A 22,086-nucleotide genomic window follows, 5' to 3' on the forward strand; every position below is an offset into this window, starting at 1 on the left:
TTTTTTTAATTAAAAAATTTATTTTTTTTGTCACGTGGTGTGCCACGTTGGCAGCCGCGTTAGCACTTAACGGATCAATGGATGGAAAATGTAACAGAGGTATTGTTTTGAAATAAAATAGTACTTAAGGTATGAAATTGAAATGTTTTGAAGATGTTGTAAGGAATTGAAATATACCCCAAACCTGAGGTATGAAAGTGTAATTTACCCTTTTTTTTCAATTTTTTTTCTTTTTTTGAGAAAATTCACGTTTTTTAAAAAAAATTAAAAAAATATTTTTATTTGCCACGTGGTAGACATTTGGCAACCACATGACATATATGTGGCAGCCAGGTCAGCATTTAACAAATCAATAGATGTAAAATGTAACGGAGATATTATTTTGAAATAAAATAGTACTTAAGGTATGAAAGTGAAATGTTTTTAAAATGTTGTAAGGAATTGAAATAGACCCCAAACCTGAGGTATGAAAGTGTAATTTACCCATATATTAACTTACTTAAATCTCCAGCCATGCGCATGCCGCGTGATTGGATCACCCATTATTCAATATTCCTTTTCATGCTTGCAATCTTCGTCTTCATGGTTGATCACACAAAGCTCCGCAAGTATTGAGCCTCTAAAAGTATCCACACTGATACACTAGCAACCGATGATGGAGTGGTCGATTTAAATGTGCTAGCAAATCTCTCACTTAGATCAATATAAAATGGACGGCACTAAGGTGTTTTGGCTTAGGATTTTCCTCTCTTTTATTTGAGAGACAGAACTGAACAACTTTTGCATTGTGTGTATTAAGAAAAATATAGAGTACATAGATACTCTTTGCCGCACCCCTTTATACAGTTTAGTTGAATAAATGATGATAAGAAAATAAAACCATGAATAAACTAAGAAAATACAAAGAAAAAACGACGTTATATGCCATGTTGAATCATCAAATAAAAAAAAAAAAAAAAAAAAAAATTAATGAAAAGGATTTCAAAACTCTAAATTTTAACTAAAAATTATATAATAATTTTATTTAATGATAAGGATAAAAGAAAGAATAAAAAAAAAATAATAAAATCAGCCAATGCACTCCATTACATCTTTTGCAGTCACCCTCTCGCTTTTTGGATATTGGGAAGTTAAGGCCATCTCTAACAGAGGAAAGATTTTTTTTTTTTTTCAAAAAGTAAAAAATTCGTCCAAAAAAAAAAAAAATGTGAGCAAAGTTGAACTTGATTCCGTTATGAACTTCCTATTTACGACCCGATAGAACCCGAACTTGATGACTAGCCCAACCCAGTTTGTGAAAGAGTGGATCGGGATTTAGATTGACGTTCCGACCCGGCAACCCGCACCCTTGAACAAACCCTTGACCTTTATAGTAACTTCTGTTCATCCCTGAGTTGTCAAACAAATCGCTGGTGGAAGATTTTAGCTCTTCTTTTTCAATCGTCATCTCCAGAGGAACTGGTACACCCCAAATCTTGTGCTCCGTCTCTCTTTTCCTTTTCTCAAACCGATGTTTCGATTTTCATCTTTAATATATTTGATTATTTATGCATGTTTGTGCTCCAATTTAATGGGTTTCTCTTGAATCTCCCAAATTTCTGTGCTTTTCTTGTAAATTTAGAAATCTATCCTTCTCTGTATTTAAATTGAAGCATAGATAAGATTTGTGATATCATAAAAAACGCCTAATTTTGTAAACTACAGTGTGATTTCAATTTGATGGTTTGTTAAGATTGGCTGGCTCGATTTTTCGATTGAATTTTCTGCTTGTTTGAGCTTGAGTTCATGAAACAGTTCAGATTGGCTGCATCGGGCTGGCTGGCTGGAGATGGCCAGCCCGCTGGCCTGATTTAGTGGTTTTGGCCCCACCGGGCCCACAAGCCCTTTGGCCTAGCCCTTGGTTGGAGACGGTTTTCGTGTCATTTCGAGCTAATGTATGCATGCAAGTATGCAAATATGTTTTTAATCTTATGTATTGATTTGGGGTTGAGAAATTGATTGACTGGTCGGCAATTCCATCCTTTGTTGTTTCCTTAATCTCGATTGATCAATTGCTGGTTTGCATGATTAATTGCAAATTAATTATACTTGTTTGCTTCCTCTGTGTCTTTTTCCTGGGCTATATGGATGGATTCTTTGACATTCTTGCCTACAATTGAATACTTCAATTTGAGGATTGAAAAATTCCGCCTTAGTTCTTGAATAATATTATTACACATAACTTGCCATAAACACGCTTCTTTATTTATTCATTTTGGTTTTCTTTGGAATTTGCTGCTTCTTTTACCACTGGACTGAGATGGATGCTTAAAACTCAGGTTGCTTGTGTGAGCAAGTATAGCATTATATGATGCTTCATGACTAGCTGATGAAGGGTTTTTGTGAGACGGCTGTTGCGTCGAAATATTCTTCTAAAAGTTCAACAGATTCAACAGATAGAGGTTCATCGTCTGCTTGTTCAGATTCAGGATCTAGGGACAGTAAGCACAATAAGGCATCCCTGTGGACAAACTTCTTTGCGTCCGCTTTCTCAATCTTCGAAACACATAGTGAGTCATCAATTACTGAAAAGAAGGAAAGTCACTCTAGAAACAATGGATGGACAGCAGCTGTGAGGAAAGCTGTGACTAGTGGATCTATGAGGAGAATTCACGAGCGTGTACTTGGATCCAGCAGGACTGGAATTTCTTCTGCTAGTGACATATGGCTTCTTGGTGTGTGCTATAAGGTCTCACAAGATGATTCCTCCGGAGATGCACCTATTAATAATGGATTAGGAGCATTTGAACAGGATTTCTCATCAAAAATTTTGATGACATATCGTAAAGGTTTGGCTTGCAAACACCATTTTAAACTTTAGCAATTATGAGTTTGTGGATAAAAATCAACATGTATATATTTATTTCTAGGATTTGAGGCTATTGGAGATTCAAAGTACACTAGTGATGTAAATTGGGGTTGCATGCTTCGGAGTAGTCAGATGCTTGTAGCCCAGGTATGGTACAGTGTTTTATCCATTTTGGGTTCTTGCATTCTTACGTGGTTAATAACTGGTACATGTGTGAATGTTATTGTTAAGGTTTCTTGATCATGGCTTCGGTCTTTGCAATTAGATAACTTTTTGGTGTCTTCATAGATGCTTTACTTATAGGGGGATTGTGCTTCTTGATTTTCTGTGTGGCTTTATTTTTTATTTTGTGGACATCTTGTCCACTTTTTTTGTAATTTTGTTGTGATATGCAATAATATTTTGTTTCTTCTTCTTAAAAAAAATAAAAAGTAGTGAATGACTAGAGTATATTTTTACAGGCGTTGCTTTTCCATAGATTGGGAAGATCTTGGAGAAGGCCCTTGCACAAGGTAAGTTGGGTGAGGTAGGATTGTTTTTTCTGTGATATAGTTTTGCCTTAAAATGTTTGCAGCTCACATCTTATCCCTTTACATATATTTTCTTAAATCACATTCAGGAATCTGATTAGTCATACATGTTTTTTTATACCTCTGTTATGCAGCCTTTAGATGAAGCATATATTGAGATCTTGTATCATTTCGGTGATTCCGAAACATCAACTTTCTCCATCCACAATCTTCTTCAGGCTGGAAAGGCTTATGACCTCGCTGCCGGATCATGGGTTGGCCCATATGCCATGTGCCGCACTTGGGAGACTCTAGTACGATGTAGGAGAGAAGTAACTGACCTTGATGATCAGCCACTTCCAATGGCTGTTTATATTGTTTCCGGGGACGAAGATGGGGAGCGAGGTGGAGCCCCAGTAGTCTGCATTGAAGATGCTTCTAGACACTGTTTGGAGTTCTCAAGAGGCCAAGTTGATTGGACTCCTATTCTTTTATTGGTTCCTTTGGTTCTTGGACTTGAAAAAGTCAACCCCAGGTGTTTCTTTTATTTATAGTATACGGATGATTATGATTGGTATATGCTGAGTTGCTGACGTGGGAATATTTGGTCATTTTATTTGTTGTCTAGATATTTGAGTTAGTGTTATTTAGCTTTTGTTGTTTCCTTTTTCTTACGTTGTTAGATTAAGAATTTAGGAAGTCCTTTCCCAAAACTGTAAGCTTATATGTCTCACCGAACCATAAAGTTAACTTGGAGCCTAGATGACATGGAGAATGATAAAATTAGTGAAATTCATGACTCCAGACATCTAAATTTTAGACCATTTATGTTACTTAAATGGGACCATTAATTGATTATCAGGTGCTGCTTTAGGATAGTTTAGAGTTGTATTACAAAGTAAGAGGTTTATGATGGATTTTATTTTTCTTTCTTTTTTCCAAGGGTTGTACCATTTTGTTGGTGGACCTTTGGTTCACTAATTTTTGTTTTGTGATTATAAGCTCTTTAATAAAATATTGTTTCTGATAAAATAAAATAAAAATTATAATCAGGTACATTCCATCGTTGCGGGCGACATTTACCTTTCCCCAAAGTCTTGGCATCATGGGTGGAAAACCTGGTGCATCAACTTACATTATTGGTGTGCAGGATGAAAAAGCACTTTACCTTGATCCCCATGAAGTTCAGCCGGTATGGAATTTCTTTTTAAATACTTCTCATTCAGATATCTTTGTATGTTTTCAACCAAAATAAAAGCTAATAATCTGAAAATCTGCATTGTTCAACGAGCAAATTGTGTTTCAAATGGCAAAGTTGTATGGCTTATGTGAAACAAATACTCCTTGATGAATTTTGAATATATCTCATACTAAGGACATATAGGTTATAAGATAGACTAGTGTCTAGTTAGTGTCTAGTCATACTTTGGGTGACATCTAGGCTAGTGGCTAGTCATAATTTGGGTGACATCCAGTTGTCTCCCATAATCCCATTGCAAATGCACTCATGGTTGTCCTTTTCTTTGATTGTGGATTTTCTAGAACTAACTGTGGAGAGTAATGCTGCTAAACTCTATGCCAATTGCATCAGCTTGGAAAATCCGTATTATTGATTTAATTTGTGTAGGTGACTAGAGCTCCTCATGAGGTGTGGACTGTATGAATCCTTTGCTGTATTCCACTCAATCGAGGACTATGCCTCACTCAAGTTTGCAAATTCATGTCCGTCCGCCCACACAATACTTTTGGGCTTCCTCTTCTGCCAATATTTTCTATTTGAATAAAGTCACTCGTATACCAAGCATTTTTATGTTGTTGTACATGTCTAAATCGAGCAAACCACCTTAGTGTGCATGGTTGAAGGTCATGTTCTCTATTTCTGGCATAATATCTGATGCAGTAGCAACACCTTGGTTAACAAAGCCCAAGTCCAAACACAAGTCTGTTTTCCCAAATTGGAACAATAAGGCAGTTTCTGTCAAAAGAAAAATTCCCGTGGTTGTGTAAGAGTCGGGCAATACAAAGATTGAGCAAGTGAAGTTCTTATAGTAAAATAGGCTAAAGAGTGAAATGAAGTGTGATATTAGTCAATATATTTGGTGCTTTAATATCTCAACTAGTTTCTCGTCTCTATCTTCCTTATTGTTCTCTGTTTCTCAGTGTAATTCTGTTTCCTAAACTTTTTACTATCTGAAGGCCAGCATCAACATGGCAATACATTGTCTTACGTCAGATTGGTAAATAGAGCTTATTCATCCTCTGTTCTTTCAAATTTCTTTTATTTCTTCAAGTACAGTAATATCAAAGCAAGACATCCATCTACGGTTGAGGGTTTGTCTAAAGGTTGTGTGGGCAATAAGAAGCCGCTCAATGAGTTGATTGGGAAACAGCTTAAACGTATTGTTGCTTCGGTTAGGGAAGATGTGAATGGGCAAAATGCAAACGTGGATTCTCGTTTGTCAGTGTCTAGACAAGAACCTAGGGAATTTGCAGTAGAGATTGGTTTATGTGGGATGCAGATTAAATAGGAACCAAGATGAATTGCAGAATAATTCAAGCTTTGAAACTCTGCATGCATTCTGTCCACATCTTAGAAAATTGAAAATAGTATAAAAATCAGCATGAATCAAGTTAATTTCAATTCTTCATTACGTTCCAAAAATAAAAATTTATAAAATTAGGATGTTTTAGTGACTGATCACACTTCTCCAATTTGGGGTTTTGCCCAAATTCAATGTAAGTCTCGAGTCTCTATCATGTATATAGGTTGTTTTAGCGACTGAAGAGATTGGTGGTGTTCAAATTTGAATGCGAGTCTTAAATTGGCATGAAACAAGTTAATTTCAATGTCAATATTATATTCCTAAAGCAGACTTGTATAGTTTAGGATTTTGTTCAAATTCTGGTGCAGGTCTTTAAGTTCCAGGTGTGAAAGCTTTGTGAGACTGTCAAATTTTGGGCTACCACAGGCATCAGTAATGGCTGTCTACATGATGTGTTCTTTTTTGGGGACTTTTCTGATTGGAAAGCTGTAATAGTCAAATTTCTATGAGTTGATCTTGTAGCTGTTATTTATCCACTGGATTTATAAGCCATTTCATGCCTCATATTACCGGTCTCTTAATCCAGATGCCATTTCTGTCTTCTATGAGTTTTTATCTTCTAGTATTATTGGATTTTCCCTTCAAGATATTCCTAGTAAGAAACAACTCTACTATGCAAATTGTTCCTTTGTTTTTCTCTTCTTGTATAGTGGAGTTTCTGTCCAATAAACTGAGTCTCTCTAGAGTTTGTTCCACCGGTATAGAGTCTAGCAAACAAGCTTTTGCTTGATTTGCCTCCTAACACCATGCCTATCTAGAATTCTCTTTTTACCCATGAAAGTCCCTGTATTCCAGGTCTCCAAAAATATTCTACTTTCCTGGACTAGTCTCTTTACCTGCAAGATGTCTGTTAAATTCTGTCTACTCAGCACAATTGGTGCCACTGTGGTGCTTCCGGGAACACCTTAGATAACCACTCCCTTTTCACTACACTTGGATGTGATGCAGCGCATCACTAGTAGGAAATGTTCCACTCATCTCATAGATCCAGTTCATCTATAATCCAGTGTATGAAATTTCAAATTTACCTGCAATGACTTCATCTAACACATGTTGGCCCCACATTTATCTGGGATTTGGAGGGGCTGTGGTATATGGTTCCACATGAAGCATATGGAGTGATAATTATTAATTACATTGGAATGTTCTTGTTACAGGGGTTCTTATTTGTTCTTATTTAGGTTGAATACTTGTGATAATGTTTTGAATTATTACATTAGCTGTCCTATTGTTCATGGCAGACTGGTTTTTTGTCGTTGGTTGTGCCAGGTAATCAATATAAGAAGGGATGATTTGGAGGCTGATACTTTATCTTACCACTGCAAGTAAGATTCTTTCAGACTAATTGTCTTCATTGAATTGTGTGTTTAATACTAACTACTGGTAATTTGCAGTGTTATACGGCACATTCCCCTTGATTTGATTGATCCATCCTTGGCGATTGGATTTTATTGTCGTGACAGAGGTTTGCTCTGAATTCATATTTTTGCAAACCTTGGTTTATGTACTTGTAGTGAAGTTGATGTACTTAGTATTGTTTCATTGCTGGCAGATGATTTTAATGATTTTTGTTTTCGAGCCTCCAAGCTGGCAGATGAATCAAATGGTGCTCCACTGTTTACTGTGACTCAGACACATAGTTTTCCCAGGCCGGTTAACCACAGTGATGCGTTGGGTGATAGTGGTGCAGTAGAAAACGATGATTCATTTTCTGTTCTGCCCATGAGCGATGCAGATGGAAGTGCACAAGAAGATGACTGGCAACTCCTATGATGACTATTTACTAGGTATGAAATGAATATGGGTGTTCGACAACGTTGTACATTGTGGGCGGTTTTGGGCTGTCGTGGTTGTATCCGAGCACTTCTGGTTGGCATTTGGATTGCGTGCTTTATTCCTGGAGTTGGGGTGAAATTGACATTTGTGAAGAAAAAAAATTATGATTATGTTATAAATAGACAAAACTTAGAGAAATAACCTTTGCTAAGGACAGAAACGAAGCGAGTGCGAAATATCACACTGTTTTTGTTTTGTAACTATAACACAAATGATTGCAGATAAAAGAGGAGAGGAGGGAAACTGATATTATTGCTTTCAATGATTTTCTCATTTTCAGTTACTATACCTTAATCACCTGCAAAGTGCTTTATTTATAAAGCCACATCCGTAGGCTTACAGTGAATGAAACATAAACAACACTATTAGGCATGTGAGAAAGTTAATGTTGGCATGTGGGCATACATTTCCACTGTTTACAACACTCCTTGGATGCTCACAAATCAACATTAGTTGCCTCGTTAAAATCTTGTTTGGAAAAACTCAGTGGGAAAAAACCATAGTGAAGGAAAAAGAGTACAAGTTTACTTGTATTGTTGATATAGTGTTAAGCATGCTTATGTTGTCTCATTTAAACCTTGATAGGAAAAACCTAGTGGGAAAAATCCTAGTCGAAGGAAAAAGAGTACAATAGACATGTATTATGGAAGCTCCCCCTGAATTGTATCTCCCCCTGATTTCGCATTCTTCAAATTTAGCTCATTGGTAAGCCGACGTAATCCGATACCCTGCACTAGCTTATGGAATGTGCACTTCGGTAGAGATTTGGTGAATAGGTCTGACATATTTTCATTGGAACACATTTGTTTGACTTTAATAACTTTAGTCTTCTGAAGCTTGTGCATTGAAAAACTTTGGAGATATGTGTTTAGTCTTATCGTCCTTGATGAATCCTTCCTTCATTTGGGCAACACAGGCTGCATTATCTTCATGGATGATAGTTGGAGTGTCTGTCTTTGAAGGAGACCATATAAATTCCAGATATGATGGATCATTGATCTTAACCAAGAACATTCATGACTTGCTTCATGTAAAGCAAGTATTTATGAGTGATTGGAAGATGTAGCAACTAATGTTTGGTTTGTTGAGCACCATGAAATTGTTGTATCTTCATTAGTGAACACATATCCAGTTTGTGAGCAGGCTTTGTGCGGATCAAAGAGAAAACCAGCATCTACATATCCAACAAGAATCTGGTCATTTGTGGATGTCTCTGAGTAGAAGAGGCCCATGTCTGTTGTCCCACAAAGGTGTCGTAAAACATCTTTGACTCCTTTCCAATGACAAATTGTTGGAGCAGAGTTATACCTTGCTAACAAGTTGACTATAAAAGTTATATCTGGTCTAGTACATTGTGCTAAATACAATAAAGCACCTATTGCACTCAAATATGGTACTTCTGGACCAAGGACCATTTCATCATCTTCATTCGGACAAAATGAATCTTTCTTAATGTCCAAAGAACGAACGACCATTGACATGCTGAGTGGATAAGCCTTGTCCGTGTCAAATCGCTTCAGGATTTTTTCAATGTAAGTTGATTGATGGACCAAAATTCCATTAGCACAATGCTAGAGCTGCAGGCCGAGATAATATTTTGTTTTCCCAAGGTCTTTCATTTCAAATTCACTTTTAAAATATTTTGTAGTTTTATTGAGCTCTTTAGGGGTTCCAACTAGGTTCATATCATCGACATATACTGCCACTATAGCAAATCAAGAATTTGATTTCTTAATGAACACACAAGGGCAGATGACATTGTTACTATATCCTTCTTTGATCAAATACTCATTGAGACGATTATACCATATTCGTCCAGATTGCTTCAGCCCATATAATGATTGCCTTAATTTGATTGAGAGCATACCTTGTGGTTTGTTTGTTGTTTCAGGCAACTTAAGTCATTCTGGGACTTTCATATATATGTTAGTATCTAATTCTCCATATAGATACGCAGTGATGACATCCATAAGTCGCATGTCAAGTTTTTCTGAAACCACCAAACTTATCAAGTAACAGAACGTAATTGCGTCCATTACAAGAGAGTATGTCTCTTTATAATCAATTTCAGGTCTTTGTGAAAAACCTTGTGCAATGAGCGTGCTTTATATCTTGCAAACTTGTTTTTCTCATTGCGTTTTCTTGTGAATACCCATTTATAACCCACAGGGTTTACACCAGGCGGGGTTTGGACTATCGGTCCAAAAACACTTCTCTTTTCCAAGGAATTTAATTTTGCCTGGATTACATCTTTCCACTTAGGTCAATCTTGCCTCTGTTTGCATTCATCAATAGAGTGGGGCTCAATATCATCACTTAATATGATTTCAGTGGCTACTGTGAATGCGAACATATCGTTGATGATTATTTCATTTCGATCCCACAAGTTGTTAGTACATGCATAATTTATGAAGATTTCTTTGCTTTCATGTACTTCTGTCTCTTCAGGGACATGTATCTCATGAAGGGCATTTTCCTTTTCTGAAAGTTCAGATTGTGGATTTGTCATTCATTTTCTTTTCTTGAATGATTTCATTTGGATTCAGTTGTGCCCTCATCTTTCTTTTTTGAGGAGCTGAATCTTTTGAACCTGAGGGTCTACCACGCTTTAGGCGTGCACTGGATGAATCATTCACTGCCATTTTATTTTGTCCAGCAGGGACATCAATTCTTGCAGGTGCATTTGCAGCTGGTATATGTGATTTTGTCACTTTTGTAGCATCATTAAATGCATCTGACATTTGATTAGCAATATTTTGAAGATGAACGATCATTTTCACTTCATTTTCACATTGAGTGCTTTGTGGATCAAAATGAGATAACGTAGGTACAACCCATGTTAGCTCTTGCCGTTCTTTTGGAACAGTTTTTTCTCCCCTAGCGACGAGAATATTATCTCATCAAAGTGACAATCCGTAAAACGAGCTGTAAACATATCACCTATCAAGGGTTCCAAATATCTAATGATAAATGGTGAATCAAAGCCCACATAAATTCCTAGTCTGCGCTGAGGTCCCATTTTAGTGCGTTGTGGCCGTGCAGTAGGCACATAAACAGCACAACCAAAAACTCATAAATGTGAAATATTTGGCTGATACCCAAATATGAGTTGTATTGATGAGTATTGGTGGTTGGCTATGGGTCTCAATCGAACCAATGATGCAGCATGTAAGATAGTATGTCCCCACGTAGAGACTGTCAATTTTGTTTTCATGAGCAGAGTACGAGCTATTAATTGAAGCCGCTTGATAAAGGCTTATGCTAAACCATTTTGAGTATGGACATAAGGAACAGGGTGTTCAACATCAATGCCCAGTGTCAAGCAATAATCATCAAAGGTTTGAGACGTAAATTCACCAGCGTTATCAAGTCGGATTGACTTAATAAGGTAATCTGGGAACTGTGCTCGCAACTTAATTATCAGAGCAAGAAGTCTCGCAAAAGCTACATTTCGAGTAGACAAGAAGCAAACATGTGACCATCGGGTAGATGCATCAACCAAAACCATAAAATATCGAAATGGTGCCCAAGGTGGTTGAATAGGCCCACAAATATCCCCTTGAATTCTTTGCAAAAATGATGGGGATTTAGCATCAATCTTTAGTTGTGATGGTCTAATTATCAACTTCTCTTAAGAACAAGCCTTACAAGAGTTATCATTTGAGATAGTAATGTGTGTACTCAATAACGGATGTCCATTAAAGTTGGTAATGATCATACGCATCATGGTGGATCCTGGATGACCCAGACGATCATGCCAAAGCATATAAACTTTTGAATTAATGAACTTCTGGTTCATGAAAGTATGTGCTTCAATTATCTTTATGTATTTATAATACAATCCAATCAATAAACACTCAACTTCTCCAAAATACGGTTCTAGGTATCATTGGAGGTAATGCATAGATATTCCACATTTTCTGCACATTTTGTTTTAATGTGTTATCCATTTAAACGTATGTCTTTAAAACTCAACAAATTCCAAGTAGATCGAGTAGCGTACAATGCATTTTGTATGGACAATATTGTTCCATTTGGTAACATGATCTGGGCTTTTCATGAGCCTTCAATTACATCTGATTGGCCTGATATTGTTGTTACCTTTACTTTTGTAAGCATCAAGCTTGAGAAATATTTTCTATCTCGAAGTATTGTATGCGTGGTTACACTATCTGCAAGACAAATATCTCCACTATTGCTCTTGTTTTGAGAATAACCATAATTTTTATCCATACTCTCTGAGTAAGGAAATCTTAGTTAACAAAACAATTTATTCATAATAAAGAAAATTGAAATGCCACTTTTATTGAATTGAAATGAAAGCTTTAAACTACAAATTCAGATAAGAGTACATCAAACAGAAGTGATTCAATCAGACCGATACACTTCATTCCCTCTTTCCACAATGAAGTCTGAAACATCTAGGTGGGTTGTGTTCAATTGCCCTGATAAATCGAACACTGGATCATGTTTGTTCATCGGTTTAGCATGGTCGATAAAATTGGTTTTGACACCTTTCTTCTTGAGGGAGGCTTGATACAGATTCACCAGATGTTTTGGGGTACGACATGTACGCGCCCAGTACCCATTGCCACCACACCTATAGCAAACTCTTTCAGGATTTCTACGAGTGAGCTTTGCCTTTCTAGCGATTTGCATTCTTGAAACTCGGGCTTGAATTATGCTTTGGAACCGAGTTGTGAAACTAGACACCATAGTTCTTGCCTTTCCCGTTCCACTGGCCTCACTTGTGGCCACGTCCTCGTTTATAATTATTGCCACGAAAGGATGTGGTGTTCACTTCAAGGGAAGCAACATTCATTTCTGGGAATGGTGTTGATCCAGTAGGTCGGGACTGATGATTCTTCATTAAGAGCTCATTGTTTTGTTCAGCCATCAGGAGTACAGATATCAGTTGTTTGTACTCAGTAAAGCCTCGTTCTCTATATTGTTGTTGCAGGAGTACGTTGGAGGCATAAAAGGTGTTGAAAGTCTTTTCCAGCATACCTTTCTCAATGATGGCTTCCCCACAAAGCTTCATATGGGAGCTGATTCTGAACATTGCAGAATTGTACTTAGCCACTGTTATGAAATCCTGGATCCTTAGGTAAGTCCACTCATAACGAGCCCTTGAAAGAATCACTGTTTCTGGTGATTGTATCTATTTCTCAATGTTTTCCAGAGGGCTAATGGATCCTCAACAGTTAGCTACTCGCTCTTTAGTCCTTCATCAAGGTGGCGATGGATAAAGATAATGGCCTTCGCCCGATCTTGAGATGTTGCATTATTCTCCTCCTTAATGGTTTCTCTAAGATTCCCTACCTCCAGATGGATCTTGGCATCCACTAACCAGGTATGGTAGTTCTTCCCAGTAATGTCGAGGGCAACAAAATCAAGCTTTGCCAAGTTCGCCATTTTATTTTTTGAAAGCAAAACGAGATGTGTAAGAACTTGCAACAATATGTATTCTGGAGGAATGTAGTGTTAGAACTTCTGGTTCTTACAAATTTTTCATTTTGATCTTCAGGCCAAAATGACAAGCACTTGAAATTTCAGGCTCGAGATTTACATGATTGATGAGGATGGTGATTGTGCTGCACCATTCTCATTGAAACAATATAGCATAAGATGGGCAATTCTGCACCACTCAAGCAGCAGGAAAATTTAAATATGCAGAGCAGGGTGGGCGATCATACTGCACCAGCTAAAATTGTAGTAAAATTAAAGGGTAAATTACACAAAACTACCTTAACTATGAGTTGAACGACACTATCATATCTCATCTTTTTAAAATGACAATGTCATACCTCATCTTACGAAATTGTGACAATGTCATACCTTCCGTCAGTTTGTCAGTCAATTATTCCGTTAAATAGTGACGTGGCTTAAAAAAATGAATTAAACATTAAAAACTAAAATTATAAAATCATTTAACAATTTTTTTTATATGGGGACCCACCCCTTATCCCCCTCACCTTTCTTTTCTCCTTTCATCTTCCCCCACCCCAAACCCAGATCCCACCCGCTCCCATCTTCCCCTAACCCACCCCCCAAACTCAACACCCTCAACCTTCTTCCCCACCTACCTCCCCCGAACTCATCACCATCACCCACCTTCCCCATTTCAGTCCCCACCCTAATTTTCCCACTTCGCTTTCCCTCGTCGTGCTCAGAACCATTATCCCTCCCCTCTCTTTCGTTTTTCTCCCGTATTCTCTCTCCCTTTCTCCTTTTCATGCTGCAACAGCAGCCTCGTATGCTCCGCCATCATCCGTAAGCTCCAAGCCTTAGACTTTGCGAACCTCATCTTCCGCACCCACGCCGAGAGCCTTTTGTCTCCAAGAACCTGATCGATTCGATCGTTGACATGTGCCTCGGCGAGCTCGCCCTTCGCACCCATAGCTGTGCCAGCAAATCTGCGGAAGGGCGAGCTCGTCGAGGCACATATCGACAATCGAATCTATCAGGTTCTCGAAGACAAAAGGTTCTCGGCGTGGGTGCAAAAGACGAGGTTCACAAAGTCTAAGGCTTGGAGCTTACGGATGATGGCGAAGCCGACGAGGCTGCTGTTGCAGCTTGAAAAGGAGAAAGGGAGAGAGAATACAGGAGGAAAAGGAAAGAGAGGGGAGGGATGGTGGTTTTGAGCATGGCGAAGGAAAGCGAAGTGGGGAAATTAGGGTGGGGACTGAAATGGGGAAGGTGGGTGATGGTGATAAGTTCGGGGGAGACGGGTGGGGAAGAAGGTTAAGGGTGATGAATTTGGGGGGTGGGTTAGGGGAAGACGGGAGCGGGTGGGATCTGGGTTTGGGGTGGGGGAAAATGAAAGAAGAGAAGAAAGGTGAGGGGGATAAGGGGTGGGTCCCCATGTAAAAAAAATTGTTAAATGATTTTATAATTTTAGTTTTTAATATTTAATTAATTTTTTTGAGCCACGTCACTATTTAACGGAGTAATTGACAGACAAACTGACGGAAGGTATGACATTGTCACAAATTCGTAAGATGAGATATGACATTGTCATTTTAAAAAGATGAGGTATGATAGTGTCGTTCGACCCATAATTGAGGTAGTTTTGTGTAATTTACCCAAAATTAAATCTGCAGTCCAAGATGGGCGATGATACCGCACCATCTTTGATCACAGCAAAGATAAATAAACTTTCAGTTAGTAATCAGGAACTACACTAAACAAGAAATCAAAGATATCAGTAATTGTTATATTGACAACTAGAAACAGGCATGGTGCTAGCAATTCTTAGCGAGGGTACACCAGGTAGGTGAGGCAAAGGAAGAAGAACAGTAAAATCCTTGGTGGAAGCATTTTTTCGCTAATGGAAATGAGACCTGTTTAGGGTTAGAGAGTCGTGCTGATAATGTGTTATAAATAGTCAAAAGTTAGAGAAATAACTTTGTTTTTGTTTTGTAATATCACATGAATGAAGCGTGTGTGAAATATCACTTTGTTTTTGTTTTGTAACTATAACATAAATGATTGCAGATAAAAGAACACAAATGATTGCAGATAAAAGAGGAGAGGAGAGGAGAGGAGAGAAACTAATATTATTACTTTTAGTGATTTTCTCTTTTCAGTTGCTATAACTTGATCACCTGCGGAGTGCTCTATTTATAAAGCCACATCCGTAGGTTTACAGTGAATGGAAATTACACCCGTGACCAATCCAACAACGTCCGTGATTAGTTTATAGAAAGTGGATGGTTGCTATACAAAAAGCAAAAACAACATTATGTGAGAAAGTTACTGTTGGCATGTGGGCATACATTCCCACTGTTTACAACAGATTCTTATTACTTTAAATTATTATCAATCCATCTTGGAAATTTGGAAAGATGGCCAAAGTTTTTAGCTAGGCTTTTTATTTAGAGTAAATTGCAGTAATGGTCTCTTCACTTTAACTCAATTAGAGTAATAGTCCCTCAACTAAAAAAACCATTACCATTGGTCTCTCAACTCATCAAAACATGTAGCTATGATCTCTCAACTAAAAATTCATTTCCATTGGTCCCTCAACTTTAATCCAACTGGAGAAATGGTCTGTCAATTTTAACTTAATTGGAGCAATGGTCCTTCAATTTTAACTCAATTGTAGCAATGGTCTTTCAAACATAACTCATTTTGACAAAATTCTGACGAAGTTGACAAAAACAATCATAGCTACACGTTTTGATGAGTTGAGAAATCCTAATTGTACCAATGGTCTTTCTAACATAACTTATTTTGACAAAATTCTAACGAAGTTGACCAAAATGACCATAGCTATACATTTTGATGAATTGAGAGACCAATGGTAATGAATTTTTAGTTGAGAGACTATTACTCTAATTTAATTATAGTTGAGAAATTATTGTTACTGCCAAAATAGAGTTAATTTCTTGATATTTTCATCTCCCAATCGGAGGATTTATATAGGAATACAAGCAATGATGATCAGGTATGAAACCAGTACAAGAAGTCAAAAAAAACTGCTATGAAACTACTGTATTAATTACAATGGATTTCATGTCTGATTTCCTAATTCTTTAGTCAACAATGGCTGCTTCTTTAGTCAACAATGGTTGTTTCAGTTAACACTACCCCTCAAGTTGGTGCATAAATATCTCGAATGCCCAACTTGCTGAGTGAAAGATGGAAAATCCTACTTGACACTGCCTTTATTAAAATATCTGCTAGCTGGTCATCACTCTTCACATAAGGCAAGTTAATGGTACCATCAACCAACCTTTCCTTAATAAAGTGCCTATCCACTTCAACATGTTTAGTACGATCATGTTGAACTGGATTATGAGCAATGCTAATGGCGGCTTTGTTATCACAATAAAGATTTGATGGCTTTGTAGAATTGAAACCCAATTCTCTCAACAAAATCTTGAGCCATAACAATTCTTGCGCGCCGTGTGCCATACCTCTAAATTCAGCTTCAGCACTGGATCTAGCCACTACATGTTGTTTCTTACTGCACCAAGTAACTAGATTTCCTCCAACAAATGTAAAGTATCCAGAAGTCGATCTGCGATCAGTTACTGACCCAGCCCAATCTGCATCAGTGTATCCTTCAACTTCTTGATGTCCATGATTGGAAAACATCAAGCCTTTTCCAGGAGCAGACTTCAAATACCTGAGAATGCGTTGTACAGCATCCATGTGGGCTTCACTTGGCCTATGCATAAATTGACTCACCACACTTACAGCATAGGCTATGTCAGGTCGTGTATGAGACAAATAAATCAACCTCCCAACTAATCTTTGGTATCTTTCCTTGTTAGCCGAAACTTGATCAGGATAGTCTCCTAATCTATGGTTTTGCTTAATTGGTGTGTCTGCAGGTTTACAAGCTAACATCCCAGTCTCAGTTAATAAGTCTATAACATATTTCTTTTGAGAAAGAAAAATGCCATGCTTTGATCTTGCAACTTCAATACCCAAGAAATATTTCAAAGTACCCAAGTCCTTCATTTCAAATTCCTTGGCTAGATACATTTGAAGTTTTTGAATTTCCTCGACGTCATCACCTGTAACCACCATATCATCCACATAAACAATTAAGGCTGTAAGTTTACCTTTATCATGCTTAAGAAATAAGGTATGGTCAGCCTGAGTTTGCTTGAACCCATAATTTCTTATCGATTGAGTGAACCTGCCAAACCATGCCCCTGGTGATTGCTTTAATCCATACAAGGACTTTCTCAACCTGCATACTTTGCCAATATCACAAGTGGTAGTGAATCCAGGAGGAAGATCCATGTATACCTCTTCATCCAAGTCTCCATGTAAAAATGCGTTTTTCACATCAAACTGTCGTAGAGGCCACCCCAGATTTGCTGCCAATGACATAAGAACCCTAATAGTGTTGATCTTTGCTACCGACGCAAATGTCTCTTGATAATCAATGCCATAGGTTTGAGTATAACCTTTGGCTACCAATCTGGCCTTGTACCTCTCCACTGAACCATCAGCTTTATGCTTTACTGTGAACACCCATCTACACCCAACAGGTTTCTTGCCTTCAGGAAGTTTAATCAGTTCCCAAGTGGAGTTTTTTCGAAGAGCTTCCATCTCTTCAATCATAGTTTTTTTCCATTTTAGATTTTTAAGAGCATCCTGTAACTTATTAGGAATTGAGACTGATGACAATTGGTTTGCAAAAGCTATATAAGAGTCTGACAAGCGATGAGATGAAACAAAATTAGATATAGGATATTGAATACCCTTTGTAGAAGAATAACCATAACGAACAGGGGGTATCCCTCGATTTTCTCGAATAGGATAACGAGAACCAGACTCATGATATGGTTCATTTGGATCAGCACTTAATGAAATCTCATGATTGGACTCATCAAATATAGTAGGCTGAAGAGAAGGAGAATGAGTGGTTACCTCAGGATAATTCGTATGAGTAGCAGCTGATTGGTCAGAGAGTTGGTCAATGAGGGGATCTATATGTGGGTGGTCTATCTCATCAGCCACTTTTTCTTTTTCTTTTCCTTTATCTCCCCTTTTTCTTGTCCTCTCATATACCTTCAATATTTTTCCACTCTTTGCCTCATCATTAGGCAAATTTAGACCATCACCGGCATCAGACAAGTGTTCATCCGAAAAATGCATACCACCAATGTCAAGTGGCCACTGCTCTTCCTCCTTACTCCCCATCTCCCCCTGAAGAGAAGTGACCGAATCTCCCTCTGAAAAATAAGCCTCTTGTTCCTGAAAGGTAACATCCATAGAGACAAAAAATTTCCCATTGGGAGGATAGTAACATCGATACCCTTTCTGAGTAGCAGAATAGCCAATAAACATACATTTGATGGCTCGAGGATCCAACTTATCACGATTTTGCATGTGGACATGAACATAGCAGACACAACCAAACACTTTTGGAGGAATATGTGAAGGAAGATTTGTGAAAAACAAGTTCATTTGAGCAACATCATCAACATGCAATTAACAATTAAAAGGCGGAATCATGTTTATATGCACTCAAAAACAAAACTTAACCCATGAACTTCAAAGCCTAGTAGATAGGTGAACCAAGACTCAACTCAAAACAAAGTGAGTTGAGAAATCAATACCTTTGTAGATTCCTCTTTGCATAAGCAAAGGCTAATCACCCAAAGAGAAGGCCTTCATTCCTTGCATCTTAGATCCATGGATTTGGATGGATGAAAAGGCTTCTCCAAGTTCCCAAAATTGAGAACCTCTAAGTCTCCACACCAAGGTAAGATTGGAGAAGAAATGAGTGACCTTGAGGAAGTAAGATTGCTAGATGTTTTCCTCAAGGGTGGCCGGCCATTTCTAGAGAGAAATGAGAGTTATTTCTCATCTTTTTTTCTTAGAAAACCCTTAGGATGAAATGGCTATAAAGATGTCTTTATACCACCTCACAATGGAGTGGCAAACTTGCAATTAAGCCAAGTTCACTACCCTCCTCTAAATGGCCGAATTTAAGGGGATTTATTGGGCTATTTGGGCATTTGTGAATCATTATTCATTAAGTTGTCATACAACTTAAGTCAATGGACTTGACGTTCGAAGCCCATTGGGCCTTAAGGTCCAAAACTATCCCGAGGTCTTTAACGAACTTATTCGTTTGATTAATTAACATATTAATTAATCCTTGCCATAAATAATTAAACCATTTAATTATTCTTACTCATCTCCGTTGAATCTTCAATCTCTACCTTACACGGTGTACGATCCATTAGGTTCCTTTTAGCGAGGCAGTGGGCGATTCAAACTCTTTCAAATCGATTGTGAATTGAAACTTACTTTCAATTCTCCCGTTAGTGATAATACACTTTTAGGGCTTCCACAAACCATGGTTGACGCCTAGCAGCATGTCATGGTTACCCAAGCTAATCAGAAGAGGTGGAGAACCTATTCAGTTTTAGGATTACAAATGCAATACGGTCTTTCTCTAATACAATACTCTTGACCACATTGTTTGGTTTGATAGTTTATTCATGTCTACTATCCAATGTGAGTCTTGTGCTTATATGATTACCTTGAATGTGATTTGGAACACATTCCAACATCTCATTCATACTCTGACCAGAGATTCTAAATCATATCATAGAGTATTCTCCCTCAAACAGTTTGAAGGTTAGAGATCCCTTGTTGCGCATTCACTTGCCTCCATGGCTAAGTGGCTTAACCCCAACGATGCCGTGGACACCCTCCTGATGGAGTGACTTTGACATATTCAAAGATTAAGGACCTAACCACAAGACAACTGTGATGCCTCAGGTCAAAAGACTAATTTGCATTATCCCAACCATGAGTTCTCATGTGACATGAATATGAGAACTCTTCGTTGATCGTGTTCAGTGAACTCAATCTCTATTGAGCACCTACGTACTTGTCTTGATGTCACACACACCAATGACTCGAGACTAGTCACTCTCCCTGAGAGAAGACATAGCACGTACTGATCTTAACGGACTGTCAATGCCCAATTGACAATCCTATGATCAGGAACGTTTAGGATGTGTCAACGAAAGAATGGTCTCATGAATCTAACTTCTTTAGATCGCATTCTTCCAATCACATATTCCTTGGACTTATCGTTTAAGCATATAACATTTATATGAGACGGCTCAAACAATAATCTTTGCCCTTAATATTAAACTAGATTAGTTTAACATGTGAAATGTCCATAAAGTATCATCATATGATTGGTTTTAGGGCACATTTCCAACAATCTCCCACTTGCACTAGAGCCAATCAGCTTAGTCATCAGTGATGATACCTCTTCTGTAGTCATTTCATAAATGGCTGAGTAGTAGGCCTAGACAATGGATATCTATATGTTATCCATAGAAGCAACCTTGAGAATAACGACGTCACCATTATACATGATTCTCAATCATGTGGTTCAGTCTCTCATTTGAGTTCGGACCCTGATGAGACCTTGATTCCCTGGCTTGAGCTATCGCCCCATTAGTGTCATACACTTTCTGGTTGGAACCGAATGGAGAGTTCATAAATGAACTTTCCCATCCAAACAACAATGTTGTAAGCTTCTATATGGCAATATATTTTGCATACATGATGGAACACATTAAAGTCATTACTTTTAACGTTTCCACCCAAATATCTCTTTAGTCATAATAAAGAGATATCTCATTATCACTTCATTCATAATGAAGAGATATTCTATGATGGATTAGATTCATAATCTAATACATTTACGCTTCCATTATATTACTCTAATTCTTCCTCATTCTTGAGGAATCCATCCTTAGTATTTCTTAAATACCTAAGGATTCACTTGACAGTTGCCATGGTTCTGATCCTGGGCTTGCACTGATATCATCTTGTACCGTTCTAGGTACAACTTATATCAATGTTTTCATACAATATGAAATACATAAATCACCTTTTTGCGTATGCATAAAGGATTCTATTTATTTCTTTGGGAGTCAAAGGGTACATTCCCTTTGAGAAGAACAACTTCCTAGTCTCACTAGAATTGTCATTCTAATTGAAGTTTATCATCATATGAGAAACTTCCTAGCATCTCTTGTCTATTTTAGGGATTGATATAATCCAATTATATCTTGAAATCTATCATTATAGATTTCCATCCCATGTATGTAGACTATGTCTCCCATATACATTCTATCATTATAGAATGTTTAAAGTCATAACTTTAACGATGAAGAATTCCTTTCATTTTCAAAATTAATATATATCATGTATATATATATTCAAATTTAGGAATATGATTAACTCCCACTAATCTTTTGTAAATCTAGTAAACAAAAGATTCATTTACATCTTTATGAGAAATCAAACGATTTGATCCTTTTTCTCATAAGATGCTTATAGCTCCCACTAATCTTTTGTAGTCACCTTAAGCTACCAATTAGCTGTGAAGGTTTCATTATTTCGGGTCAAATGGTACTTTACCATTTCCTTGAGTATATATCGTATATACACTCAATGTAGTCATAAGGATTTTCATTCTTATTTCTTTCGAATTAAGAGGTGCAACTCTATGACATAGTCATAAAGTTCAAACCATTCAACTGAGACGGTTTATAAATCCTTCTGGACTACCTTGGAGCTTGTGGTATAGGAACTAGGTTGTCTTAGAAGTATATATCATATATATATGGGTAATTGATAATGTCCAACGAACTAAATCTTATTCATGTTCGTTCTTCTCCTAATGGAGAAATTCATTATCTTACGATGCTACCTTCCTTGATATCTTTCAAGGAAATTAATCTAATGTGTTACTTTTTCCTTGGATCAAATCTAAGGAGCTAAATAC

The 22,086-nt window shown here is 37.5% G+C and overlaps 2 protein-coding genes across 2 annotated transcripts; one reads left to right on the forward strand and one right to left on the reverse strand.

Annotated features, from left to right (window-relative positions):
- The first annotated feature begins 1,279 nt into the window (after positions 1 to 1,279).
- On the forward strand, positions 1,280 to 8,058 carry LOC137733642 (cysteine protease ATG4-like). The gene is made up of 9 exons (XM_068472780.1): positions 1,280 to 1,461; positions 2,319 to 2,828; positions 2,910 to 2,995; positions 3,310 to 3,360; positions 3,513 to 3,892; positions 4,411 to 4,549; positions 7,230 to 7,285; positions 7,355 to 7,425; positions 7,513 to 8,058. The coding sequence occupies exons 2-9, from the start codon at positions 2,369 to 2,371 to the stop codon at positions 7,731 to 7,733; spliced, it is 1,464 nt and encodes a 487-aa protein (XP_068328881.1). The 5' UTR covers positions 1,280 to 1,461; positions 2,319 to 2,368; the 3' UTR covers positions 7,734 to 8,058.
- A 4,482-nt stretch (positions 8,059 to 12,540) lies between these two features.
- On the reverse strand, positions 12,541 to 13,211 carry LOC137733476 (uncharacterized). The gene is made up of 2 exons (XM_068472626.1): positions 13,009 to 13,211; positions 12,541 to 12,850 (listed from the first exon to the last, which is right to left on the reverse strand). Exons 1-2 carry the CDS (start codon positions 13,209 to 13,211, stop codon positions 12,541 to 12,543), a joined length of 513 nt encoding a protein of 170 aa, XP_068328727.1.
- Positions 13,212 to 22,086: the final 8,875 nt, after the last annotated feature.

The sequence above is a fragment of the Pyrus communis genome, chromosome 5 (assembly GCF_963583255.1).
Source record: "Pyrus communis chromosome 5, drPyrComm1.1, whole genome shotgun sequence".
In the NCBI taxonomy this organism is placed as follows: Eukaryota; Viridiplantae; Streptophyta; class Magnoliopsida; order Rosales; family Rosaceae; genus Pyrus; species Pyrus communis.

Coding starts and splice junctions, on each gene's coding strand:
- LOC137733642 (XM_068472780.1), top strand. CDS start 2,369: ATGAAGGGTTTTTGTGAGACGGCTGTTGCGTCGAAATATTCTTCTAAA. Junction 2,829..2,909: donor TTTGATGACATATCGTAAAG/GTTTGGCTTGCA, acceptor ATTTATTTCTAG/GATTTGAGGCTATTGGAGAT. Junction 3,893..4,410: donor CTTGAAAAAGTCAACCCCAG/GTGTTTCTTTTA, acceptor AATTATAATCAG/GTACATTCCATCGTTGCGGG.
- LOC137733476 (XM_068472626.1), bottom strand. CDS start 13,211: ATGGCGAACTTGGCAAAGCTTGATTTTGTTGCCCTCGACATTACTGGG. Junction 12,851..13,008: donor GATGAAGGACTAAAGAGCGA/GTAGCTAACTGT, acceptor TGCAATGTTCAG/AATCAGCTCCCATATGAAGC.